The sequence below is a fragment of the Hipposideros armiger genome, unplaced genomic scaffold (assembly GCF_001890085.2).
Source record: "Hipposideros armiger isolate ML-2016 unplaced genomic scaffold, ASM189008v1 scaffold_983, whole genome shotgun sequence".
Lineage (NCBI taxonomy): Eukaryota > Metazoa > Chordata > Mammalia > Chiroptera > Hipposideridae > Hipposideros > Hipposideros armiger.
Genome location: NW_017732333.1, coordinates 380792 through 392321, shown reverse-complemented (window position 1 = coordinate 392321; position 11530 = coordinate 380792). Strand labels below are relative to the sequence as shown.

Genomic DNA, 11530 nt, shown 5'->3' with positions numbered 1-11530 from the left:
GGCTCTGCCCCTCCTTCACCTCCACCGCACACTATCAGGTGAACTGCCTGTGTCCCTGACCCCCTGCAAGGTCCACAGGTGTGCTGCACCCCACCTGCCCCACATTCTCCCTCCCACCTCTCAGCCACCTGTCAACCCCAAACCCTCCCTCACCGGCTCATTGCCGCTCACGATGCCCACACCATTCGGCCATGGCAGTACTTCTGCAGAGCCTTTCGCCTACGCTCCTCCGTGGCCAGGCAGTGGCCGCCTCGGGTCACACAGCGTTCTAGAATGCCCAGGGCAGTCTCTGGTACGGGGCACGTGCTCTGCCAACACTGGTGGGAAGACTTCTGCACATTCCGTTAACCTACACTCACCAACCGCACTGGACACACCCGTCCAGCGTCTGTCGCCACCACCAGACCACATGCTGCGGTCCCAGCGAGCCCACGTGCAGGAGGGACCCATCTGGACACACGCTCGGTCTACAGGCCAGGCAAGCTGCCCTCTGCCCAAGGAGGAGGCCTCAGCAGGCAACGTGTCCTGTCGAGTTACTTACACTTGGAGACTACCGGACCTCAGTAATTCACGACAAAAAGTTCTACCGATGTAACACACACGAAACACAGCCACATAAAATTCTTAGAAAAGCATCACTATATCTCCCTGGTGTCGTGATGGGTGGTATCAACATGTCCACGTTCAGAAAAAAGTGGGCAAAAAGGACGAACACCTGAAGAAAAGCTTCACAGCTCAAAATCCCAACGTTAAGCGAGCTTAGTGATGAAAAGTGAACCTAAGAGCCACAAGCCTTCTTCCTTCACTTTTCCGAGGAACCCCAACAGACCACACGCAGACCAGGGGTGCTGGGCCCCTGACTGGACACCGAGTGAACACACGGCTGATTTAGCCTCTCGTGCACACACCCAGGGACCACACACCATGACTGGGAGGCTGCTGCTGGATTCTGAAAACTGCGAAGCTCCTCAGGGGGCCAGTGCCTCAGATGTGACACAACCACTCGACACTCTCCAAGGGCGGGGGGCACTCGGCTCCAAGTCCTCAAGGGCCACTGGGGAACCTCCAGTTGGGAAGAGGTGCACCCTCGGGACAGCGTCTACCTCCTTTGGGCCACAGTCTGGGACCACCTCTAAAGGGCGCTGTGAGCCACCGCCAGGGGCTCCGTGGGCCACGAAACTTGAGAATGAGAATGTGCTGCGTGGCAAGGAGCGAAACGTGGGCCAGCAGCCTGTGCCAGCCTTCCCCTGGCAAGGGAAGATCCGTCAGAAAGGGGGCGCAGACAGACAGCTGACCGCTGGCGTCACCGCCTCGGGCCGCCGCCGGCCCTCCCGGGCTGGGTGACCGCAGTCTTGCTCCCGCCCTTACGTCACACCTGAACTGGCCCTTAGAATTCAGGCTGTCCAGAGGTGCCCACCCCCAGACCCCAGGTTCCGCCAGGACAGGGCCCGCGTGTGACCGCTACCCCTGCGTGTCACAAGCACCCGGGACAGATGGAGCAGACAGGCAGGGCAAGCAGCAGATGCTGAGAAGCTTCCAGAAAGAGCCAGAGTGCTGAACGTGAGGGGTGGACTGGCACAAGAGGTTTCAGCGAGCAGGTGTGCGTGCAGGGCAGGTGTGCAGCAACGACAGGGCGCACAAGGCAGGTGTGAGGCAAGTACTCAGGGAGGGTGGGTGGGCACGTGCCCGCGCGGAAACAGGTGCGTCGGGCAGGTGTGGGCTGGCCTTGCAGGGCAGGAGCGTGGCAGCCGTGCGAAGCAGGTGTGGGCGGGTGTGTGCGGGGCAGGTGTGCGGGAGAGGTGTGGGGTGGTCGTTCCAGGTGTGTGCGCGGCAGGTGCGCGCGGGCGGGCGGCACTTGCCTGCGAAGGCGGCGGCCGCGGCAGCCTCGTCGGGGCCAGGAAGGGCCTCGGTGCCCATGTCCATGTGCCTGGGCTCAGCGGCCATCACCGCCACGGCCGTCACCCGCCGCGTCTCGCGCTCCGCCTCCGCGTCCCCGTCCTCCTCCGAGTCCTCGTCCCTGCTGAGCACCGGTTCCTCCGCCTCGCCTCCCGCCGCGGCCGCGGCCGCCGCCGCTACAGCGGCCGCGGCCGCCACGGCTGCCGCTTCGGCCAGGCCCAGCTGCTTGGCGGCCGAGTCCGAGTCCTCCATCCGGACTCCACCGAGCCCGTCCGAAGGCGCCGGCCGGGGCCGCCCGAAGGCCGGGATGGAGCTCGAAGCGCACCGCCCGAGGAAGGCCGCCCGAGCCTAGCCGAGCCTAGCCGAGCCCAGGCGAGCCTAGCCGAGGCCGTCCGAATCCGCGCACCCAGCCGAGCCGGGCCCTCCGGCCGAGCGCAGCCGAGGCCGCCCGAGCAGAGGCCGAACCGGCACGAAGCGGCCCAGTCGAGCCGAGCCGACGGCCAGAAGTCCGGAACCGAGGAGGGCCGAAGCGGCCCGAAGTGCGGAGCCGAGGCGGTCCGAATTGGTCCGAGGCCGCACGAGGGTTTCCGAGTGGCTCTGCGCGAGCCCTCCTCAGCGCCTAGGAGCCCGCGCCGGTCGTCGTCCCGGACCCACAGGGTCGCCAACCGTGGGGCCGACGCTCGCCGGCCTCCGACGCAGCGCGGCCTGGTCAGGAGAGTCTCACGCCAAAGGCTCCGCCCGCCACACCGCGTGCGGGAGCCGAGTCTCCCCGAGCGTAGCCGAACGTAGCCGAACCTCCCCGAGCTCTCGTCCTCCCGAGCCTCGGCTCCCCCCCACTTTTGTACGAAAGTGCCCGAGCGCTGCCGGACCGGCTAATCGGGCCTCGGCCGCGGCTCCGAATCAATTCTCGAAACGCGGCGCTGTCGGGCCCCTTCGAGCTCAGAGGCGAAAATGGCCGAAAGGACGCGAGCGGCGCGGGGCCGAGAGGCTGCCGGGATCGCGGCGGACTGGGCGGGCGGAGCCGGAGCAAGATGGCGGCGGCTGCACGGAGAGGTTAGGGTCGCGGCTGGGTGCCGCAGGGGCCTGGGGGGTCCCGGGTGGGGCCCGCGACTCGGGGTGGGGTTCCCGGGGGGGGGGCGGCGGAGGCCGTCCCGGAGGAGGGCTCGGTGCGGTTTGGTTTTCAGTGGAACTGGACAGCTGACCAGCATGGCCATTTGTCGTTGCGGCTCTTTGCGAGCCCCGCCGCCGGCCGGGGTCGGCCCGCTCTGGCCCCTGGGCCTTGCCCCACCCTCGTTTTGCGCAGGGCTGCCCCAGCGTCCGCAACTCCGTCCCTCCTCACGGCTGAAGAGTGTTCGGTAGCGCGCACGGGCCGCGCTTTGGTGCGCCTCCCACCAGTTGGTGTTTCCACTTTGGGGGTGACAGGCGCTGCTGGGAGCACCGGGGTGCAAGCCTGTGGGCTCGGGCCAGCCCTGTGTGTGACCTGCGGAGGAACACGGGGTCCTGTGGCTCCGCGCTGGCGCTGGGCCTTGGGAGCAGAGCACGGGGGTCCGCTTTCCTGCGCGGCTCTGCTGCGAATTCCGCCAGCGGCAAGTGGGAGGCAGGTTATCGCAGGGCCCAGGCAGGAGGAGGGGCACCCCGTCACCGTGGCCAGCAGCCTCGTGTCCCGGAAACCAGTGCTGGGCGCCGTGGCGAACCCCTGGTCTGAGAGCTGGTCACAGCCCGGGAATGTGTCCGCCGTGCACTTCTCTGAAACGTTGGTGTGCGTGGAACAAACTGGGAGAGTTTTTAACGCACACCGTGAAACACGCCCCGCTCACCAGCCGGTGGGCACCCCTTATCTCGGAATGTGCCCTCACGCTGTTTCGTGTCAAGTACTGACCACTCAGGTAGCAGCGTTTATGTGGGCGACGTGTGCACTAAAAAGGGGGGCTGGTTACTCCAGCCTCGGGACTGGGCTTGTTTCAGCCGGTCGGATACACGCGTCGTTTCCAGCCCTCGGCTGTCATGTGAGGAGGGGACGAGTCACAGCAGCCAGCAGGCCCTCCGGAGAGAGGCGCTCTGTGTCGTCTGCCTGATCCAGAGCTCTCAGCACGGGGGTCCTGCGGGGCCACCAGTAATGACGTTTGTGTGTTTTCATCGGGTGAAAAACGACGTTTGTAGCCGAGCTGGATCTCTTGGCACGCCCGCCTGTCACCTCAGCGGAGCATTGCTCTGTTTACTTCCGCGTTTAGCTTCTGACACACCCACTCAACAGCCACCTTGTCATCACAGGAAATCACGGACAAAAAATGCTAAGTCCTAAAAGCCACGGCTGTATTTAGTGAGAATGAGCCCCTGCAGGTCTGAAATTGTTAAAACAGCATCTCTGTTTGTAGCTACCCTTAATGCTGATTATTTAAATCTCACATTGCTTAAGGTTTTTATACAGTATTTTTTTTCCTGAGCTCCACAATTTCAACCTATAACATGGGCAGCTGGCAAATAGATTTGAAGTGTGTCTGAAGCTGACCTTCAAGAGAAGGATCAAAAGGGAGGTAAACCCCAATTAACGTGAAATCCACCCAAATAATGACAGGTATCTCGGCAGCCTGGGCCTGGAACAGAACAGATCGGGTCGCAGGGCACCCGCAGTAATTGAGGCGAGTTGGCAGTGATCCGAGAACCGCTCGCGCCCTCCCCCACCACTCTCAGCGTGGGCCACCTCTCCAAGCTGTTTTGAATTTCTCCCTAGTGTCCTGGGCTGACTCATTCAAGACTCCCACCCAGGTGAGGGTCCGCAGAGGGCCCCACATCCACGCAGGGATCTGACGTCCCCACAAACACTCACCAGGGCCAGGCCCTTCTCTCCAGCCCCCTTGGGACTAGAGAGGAAGTGGATCAGAACAGAAGAATGGCCCGCAGGTTCACTCCGAGGCGCAGCTGGAACCTCCAACGGGGGTGCTTGCCAAATTCTAAGTATTTATTGATGTGTGTACATGCCTCACTGTGCAAATAGCTTGAGCCTCTTTAGACAGGAAGTCTGACCACGGATGAGTCCAATTCTGAGGACCGTTTCACATGCAGAGACGCCCCGCTCACTCCAAGGCCACCATCATCTCAGCCTAAAGAAACACGTGTAGCTGCTTGGAGATGAGAGAACGTCCAAGAGAGGCATGATTTACAGAGATTGGGTTGCTAGCTCAGGAAATTCTTATTTTTGGAGTGATATTTGGGGCAGTGAATATAATTCCAGAGGGAAACAAAATGTCTGTTGTCAGCGATGAAAAAACTTGTCATAACCTGAATGAGGAAAGGTTTTTGTTTCATTATACTCGTGTGGCAAATATGCGGAAACCGTGGAGGATGGGAAAAGCTGTTGGGTTGCCTTCCAATGCGCCTTCCTTCCAGCCGCCCAGCTGGCGGAGGAGCGGGAATGTGCCTCACCTGGCTGGTCTGGCCTCAGGTGGAGCCGAGCTTCACTTCTGCTCCCCAGCTCCCAGGTCCATGCCATCTCCAGGCCTCGGGTTCTGAAAAGAAGATTGTCTGGTCCTCCTTGGCAGGGCAGGCACAGAGGGGATGGAAAGGTAGCTAGCTGCAGGCCCAAAAAACGTGGGCTGCTTTCCATAGTGCAAGGAAAGGGGAGTGAGGCTGGGGTTGCATGTGTCCCGCTCCCAAGGCCTGGGGCGCTGCAACTTCTGATGCTTTCTCTTCCAGGGAGCGCTTCCTCCACGGCCGTATCCTGCTGCTGTGTCCTCCGCGGCACCTGCCCGAAGCCAGCTCTCAGCACCTGCTTTTTGCCCCTTTAACCCCACCCCCCTTTTCTATAAGTTCTGAGTGGCATGTCCACTTTTAAGCGGGAGGGTGTTCACTAACAGGTTAGGAGAGTTGAAGCACCAGCCTGGGAGTGGAGCAGCGAGCTGGCTTGGCACCCTCCCGCTCAGCCGCTGGGGCCCAGCAGGGCAGGGGAATGACGCCCACTTTCTGTGCTTCTGAACAAATAGGCGTTACAGAGCTCAGGAAAGGTGGTGGCAGATATTTAACTGCCCCCCCAAAACGAGAAGTATATTTTATTTGAAGAACACAAATCTTTTTCTCTCTCTTGTCACTGGGGTCATGGTCGGGGTGATGCCACCCCAGGCAGCCCAGAGTGCTGCTGTCTCCAAGGTTGTGCCCAGTCCTCTTGTTCTAGGCCAGGGTGTCTCTTTGGGGGGAGGTCCCAGCCCACTGGGACCGGCTGCTCCTGTGACACTAGGAGGAGCATCGATGGATGCCCAGTGGGTGACACCATGGCCACCTGCGGGTGCCTGAGCTGGGCCTGCATGTTTGCACGCCTCCTCTAGGTGGCGCAGCAGCCCCCTCTTGCCAGCCCCCTGGGGCTGCTAGGCTGAGTCCTTAACCACCTGCCAGCTGTCTTCGGTCCCCCTGCAAATGCTGCTCTGTCTCAGTGGGGCTTATGGCGCCCTTTACTTCCTGGCTACGCTTCTGATGGTCATGTACAAAAGTAAGTTATACAAAAGTAAGCCGGGGGTGGAAAGGCCGGGTGGAGCTGTCCCGCCACCGTAACCTGAGCTCTGGTCTGTTGCCTGTTGTCTGCAGGTCAGGTTTTCAGTTATCCTCCTAGTCACCTGGTCCTCGACCTGACTCTGCTGTTCCTGCTGGGGATTTTGGAAGCAGCTCGCTTGTACTTTGGTGAGTTGACGGACGTGAGAACTGGAAAGCACTTAGGACAGAGGTGGCGGTGTGAGCCTTTAAAACAGGCGTCATTTTAGAGTGTGGCTCTTGGAAACGCTTGGGAGTTAATTTCTTCACCAGTTGCTTTCAGGCTCACCTTACAGTGTAATTAAGTATTAATTAGTTTATTGAGAAGCTTTGTCCAAGAGATGGCAGCACCCTGGGACAGGCGCTTCCGGTTGGCAAGCAGGTCCTACGTAGCCACTGACCGCTTCACCTCACCCCTGCTCCCCTTCTGTTGGCCAGCGGTCTGGAGAGGAGTCTAGAAAATTCTGTCCTGTCCCCACTGGGACAGTGGCGCCTGGAGGGTCTGGTACAGGAACTCCAGCAGTGCAGAAGCACGGCATGACCTTGGCCCCGTCCCCCTCCCAGAGCTCACCACCAGGGGCCTGGGCTTCGGGCTCCTTGCTGCAGGCACACGCACATCAGCACTGACCACACTGCGTGTCCTGCTTCTGCCAGCACTTCTGGGGCCTCTGCACGTCCTGCCCACCCACGCATAGATAGCAGCAAGGAGACCGAGGCCCTGAGGGAAGCCAGGCCCTGCCCATGGTCTTGTCATCAGGGTAGACGGGCCAGTCTCAGCCACCCTGCTGAGTGCATGCTGGGGCTTGGTGTTTGTCATCACGGACCGGGGTCCATGTGCATGGCCGGGTGGCCAACAGGGCTAGAAGTGGGCATCTGCCCACCTGCCCTCCCCAAGTGGCCCCCTGGCGGCCTCTCAGTGCCCTAGGCACGTGCAGTCAGCTGGATGCAGCTGGGGACCGGCATTTTCCATGACTGACCCATTTGTTTCTGAAATATGCAGTTTTGTTTTTTATAAGTATGCATTAAATTTTTCAGACTGGCCTTTCGCCCAGCGCAAAATATTTTTGGAAATTTTAAACAAAATACCCTCAGTCCACTTGGAATTAGGGAAAAGTGTCAGAATGCACCTGGGACGGTTTCAGGAAGCCAGACCTCCCTGTCCCACCCACAGCCAACCCCGAGGCTGGGGTGAGGTTACAGCTGAGGCTGGTCTTCCTCACCGAGGAGCATACTCTGTGTTCTGCTTCCTGACACTGAGTCCTGTGCAGTGGTTTTTCACTGGGCGTCCTCAAGCCCCGAGGAGCGGGCCAGTGATCTGCAGCCTCTTGCCCTCCCAGGTGCACACGGGTTGTGGATCTGGAACAGGCATCCCTAACCTGGCACTCACTCACCCACCATGTTTGTTCTCTCCAGGCACCAAGGGCAACCTGACGGAGGCCGAGGTGCCACTGGCCGCCAGCCTGGTCCTCACAGTGGCCGGCGCCCTACTATGTGTCTACTTCCTGCTCTGGCAGACCCTCGTGCTATGGGCAGACTCCGTCCTCAGTGCCACACTCCTGACACTGTACAGCCTGGAGGCCGTCCTGCAGGTGGTGGCCATCGCCGCCTTCATCAGCTAACGGGACAACGCCAGCAGCCCTGGACAGGCACTCCCTCCTGGGAGCCCGGCCATCCCCTCCCCCAATGCACAAAGGGAAGGGGTGGTTTATGAATCTTACTGGGAGCAGCTGCAGGTGCAGTCACTACCCTGAGCCGTCTCTGTGGGAAATGACAGGGACATCTGCTCCGTCCCTGTGTTTTGGCCACCCTGACCCTGAGGGCCAGAGTGGGAACCCAGTGGTCAGGCCATTATCACAAACCTCAGGGGTTTGCCCTGCCCTGTCCCCTTATGCCAGAGTTCTCACTGTGGGGCAGCATTCTGCAGCCCAGGTGGGTGTTCTGTACTTGCCACACACACGGGTGGGGCCTAGCACTGCAGGTGGTGTGAGGGGCCGGGGCTTTCGCCAAAGCAGGCCGAGTCCTGGACAGACGGTGCCCTCTGGCTGCCAAAAGGAATGCAAAGGAGCTGGTCAGCTCTGGGGTTGGGGGTTCTGCCCCAGGGTCGGTGACAGCCATTCGGGGTCAGCTGTCCCAACCTCAGTCATTAGAAGGTCACTGATGCCTGCCCTGAGCGCTGGATGGGCCCAGACCTAATGTAGCTGGAACTTTTAGTGACTTCGCCCCATTTGTTGCGAGTGCACATTTTCTGTTTGGAACTACGTTCGAAAGGATATAGTTTCTCTTCACTGTATTTTTAAAATAAAGAAGTGTTTATACCTCGCTGCATTTCTCCTGATTAAGGCCGCCTACCTCCTGCAATGCTCTTCCTCAGGACGCAGGAGCACAGGGCCTACCAGGCCATCCGCCCATCCGGCCTCACCCAGCAGCCCCCAAAGCGGAGTGGCGCTTTCCCCGCAGGGCCAGCCTCAGTGAGGGCAGTGGCACCCTCAACGGTCTGTCCTTGGGGGCGAGTAGGACCTCTGGAGACCAGTGCACCTGGGGGCCTCGTGAAGGCACCTCCTGCTTACGCACCACCTGTGTGGACTCAGCAGTCTACATCCCTGGCACCCTGGGCTCTGGCCTGCTGTCTGCAGACACCTTGCCCCGCCCTGCAGACCCCAGCTGCATGAGGCCTGTTGCACCAATGGTTCCTCGTAGCCTCCCACCCAAGAATCTGGACACCCCCATCACTTTGGCTACAGAGAGGTGGGGGTTCACCTGTCCAGGGGGTGGCCAAGGACCAGTCTGGGCTCCAGGACCCCTGCTGCCGCCTCCTGATGGCAGTCCCATTGATTTCAGAAGCAGCTCCCTCCCGAGAGTGCATGCCCACATTTTGCCAGAAGGCTCAGCCTCCAGGGAGGGTGCGGGCAGGCAGGCATCTTCACTCCTGAGTGCTCAGCAGTGGAAAGAACCAGGAAGCCAGGCCTCACCAGGATGGGGCTGGGCTGGGCCTGAGTACGAAGGCCACTTCCTGCACCCCCTCTGCAATGCCCCAGCCAGCCAGTGGGGAGACCGGCCCTTGGGGTCCTGGCGACTAGGAAAGCCCATGTGGCTAACCCTGCAGGTGGATGTGCCTCCCTGCCCCCAGGAGTTCCTCAGGAAGTGCTCTCAGGCAGCCCAGGGCAAACCCATGCCAACTGCCCTGCCCTTCTGGGACCACAGCCCTGGAGCCCTCTGGCACACCCTTTTCCGCTGCCTCCACCCCAGGAAAAGTAGCCAGTCTTGGGATTCCTGCACATGGTTGGGGTGCCACCTCCACCTGGGCCTGCCCCCTGCCCTTTCTCCACTTCTTCCTCCTTGCCCAGCTGGATGAGCAGGGGCCTCCTGGGAGCCAGTTCAGGAGAGCACCTGCCTCGGGCTGTGGGCAGAGGTTGACGCCTGAGCCAAAGGAGGCGGGCACTCCCTGGAGCACCCACCCGCACCCCACAGGTTCTCTGCCCTGGCACTCATGCTCAGCCTAGGCCCCAGGCATCCCCACTTTTCCACCAGACACCCCCATCCCTCAGGGGTGCCCAGGCTGGGCTGGGGCAGCACAGAGAGAAGGAGCGCCTGGGTTGTGGAAAGGGGCCCCGCCCACCCTTAGACACACAGTCAGAGGGGCCAGATGAAGAGGGGACTGTGCTTCTGGACCTGGGGTTGAAGTCACCTGACAGGGACTACAGTCTGAGTTTCCCCATGGCACACGTCACGCCGGCTGGGGCGCAGCCGACAGCCCTAGGAAGGTCTTAGAGCCTCACCCTGCGTGTCCTCGGGGAGGAGGGGCTCCCGGCCCCGCCCGCTGGCGCTCAGCTCCAGGGGTGGGGTCCGCGGGATGGGTGTTGGGGACCCACCGCGGGGAGCCCGTGGGGGCGGGGTCTGGAGCAGGGGGCGGGGCGGTCGCGCTGGTGGGCGGGGCGTCCGCGTCCCGCCCCCGCCCCCGCTCCCGCGGTGTCCAGGTTCCAACCTGCCGCTCAGGTTCCTCCTGGCGACTCCACCCCGGTTCGGCCGGGCCCAGCCCCACCGCGCGTCCCTCCCGCCCGCCGGAGCCCGGCGCCGACAGACGGGCAGACGGACGAGGGGACCAGCGGGCGGCGGCGCGGGCCGCGAGGAGCAGGTGAGCGCTCCGCGGGGGTCCCAGACCCAGCGCTACGGACCCCGCCGGGCGCCCGTCCGCGCTTCGGCGCAGGAGGGACGCGGGAGCCGCGCGCACGGACGGCGGGCCGGCCCGGGTCTCAGTTTCCCCAGGTGGCAGGGCGACACGGGGCTCTGCCCGGGTCTGTGGGCCCGGCCAGGGGGTCGGGAGGCATTGGGCGCGAGGGGCCTGCGCGGGGTCCGCGGGCCGCCCCCGGGCTCATGGCCAGGAGCCGGGTCCCGCTGCGGCCTGGCCTGGGCCGTCCGGTCCTGGGGCGGCGCCGGTGCGCCGGGATATTTTTAAGTCCGTGCTCGTGAGCCAGCCGGCCCCGTCCTAGCCCTGGGGCTCCGTGGGAGGGACCCCTTCCCCCCAGGGGAGGAGGTGGTGAGGAGGTTCCTCCCCTCCGCTGGAGGACCCCACGCCCCCATCCCCTGGGCAGGCTGGGCTTTCCCCGGGGTCAGACCACTGAGGTGAGCCAGGGCTCCCTGTGGGTCTGACGTCAAAAGGCATTTCCTGGGTGTCAGCAAGGAGGAAATCCAGGGCCAGGGGACATCAGGCTGGGGTCAGGCTCCGGGTCATGGCTGGGGTGTGGGAGTTTCAGAGCGGAGGAGTCCGGGGGCGGGGCTGCAGGGGCCAGCGTGGGAGCGGTCCAGGGGTGTGGGCTGGCAGGCGCCTGTGGGCGTCCAACCTCTGGCTATCCCACATTCCTCCTCCCTGAGCTGGGCTGGCCTGGGGCAGCCCCTGTGCAGGAGGGTGACCTGGTGGCAGGGGACAGGCGCAGGCAGGGTTCATCATGCTTCTGAGGTTGGCCCCACAGACCACCTCTGCCCCCACCGCAGGTGCAGCCTGCCCCAACTGTGCTGGGAGGCAGGGCCCCGCTGGTGGTGCCTCCCCTCCCCCACCTGGACACACACACACACACACACACACACACACACACACACACACACACACACACACACACAC

The 11530-nt window shown here is 62.5% G+C and overlaps 3 protein-coding genes across 10 annotated transcripts in view; 2 read left to right on the top strand and 1 right to left on the bottom strand.

Moving 5' to 3' along the window:
• The window catches only part of DEAF1 (DEAF1 transcription factor), a 26057-nt gene extending 23813 nt beyond the window's left edge, over positions 1-2244 (bottom strand). For 5 of the 7 annotated variants that reach the window (XR_002122609.1, XR_002122608.1, XR_002122610.1 and 2 more), the window contains exon 1: positions 1860-2244. Coding sequence is in view for 2 of the 7 variants with exons in the window: in XM_019631111.1 (XP_019486656.1) it covers positions 1860-2148 (289 nt within the window). In the remaining 5 variants the exon portion in view is untranslated. The remainder of the gene's footprint in view (positions 1-1859) is intronic. The other 2 variants (XM_019631111.1, XM_019631112.1) reach the window with 2 other exon arrangements.
• A 583-nt stretch (positions 2245-2827) lies between these two features.
• TMEM80 (transmembrane protein 80) lies at positions 2828-8504 on the top strand. 2 transcript variants are annotated; one of them, XM_019631113.1, is made up of 5 exons: positions 2828-2949; positions 5590-5609; positions 6283-6376; positions 6472-6564; positions 7828-8504. In XM_019631113.1, exons 1-5 carry the CDS (start codon positions 2928-2930, stop codon positions 8031-8033), a joined length of 435 nt encoding a protein of 144 aa, XP_019486658.1. In that variant the 5' UTR covers positions 2828-2927; the 3' UTR covers positions 8034-8504. The 2 variants fall into 2 exon arrangements, with proteins under 2 accessions (XP_019486658.1, XP_019486659.1); XM_019631114.1 differs by lacking the exon at positions 2828-2949 and adding an exon at positions 4691-5046.
• Positions 8505-10401: 1897 nt separating this feature from the next.
• EPS8L2 (EPS8 signaling adaptor L2) overlaps positions 10402-11530 on the top strand; it is a 36888-nt gene continuing 35759 nt past the window's right edge. Inside the window, exon 1 of the mRNA XM_019631072.1 lies at positions 10402-10546. The gene's annotated coding sequence lies outside the window, so the exon portion shown is untranslated. The remainder of the gene's footprint in view (positions 10547-11530) is intronic.

Coding starts and splice junctions, on each gene's coding strand:
- TMEM80 (XM_019631113.1), top strand. CDS start 2,928: ATGGCGGCGGCTGCACGGAGAG. Junction 6,377..6,471: donor TCTGATGGTCATGTACAAAA/GTAAGTTATACA, acceptor TGTTGTCTGCAG/GTCAGGTTTTCAGTTATCCT. Junction 6,565..7,827: donor AGCAGCTCGCTTGTACTTTG/GTGAGTTGACGG, acceptor TGTTCTCTCCAG/GCACCAAGGGCAACCTGACG.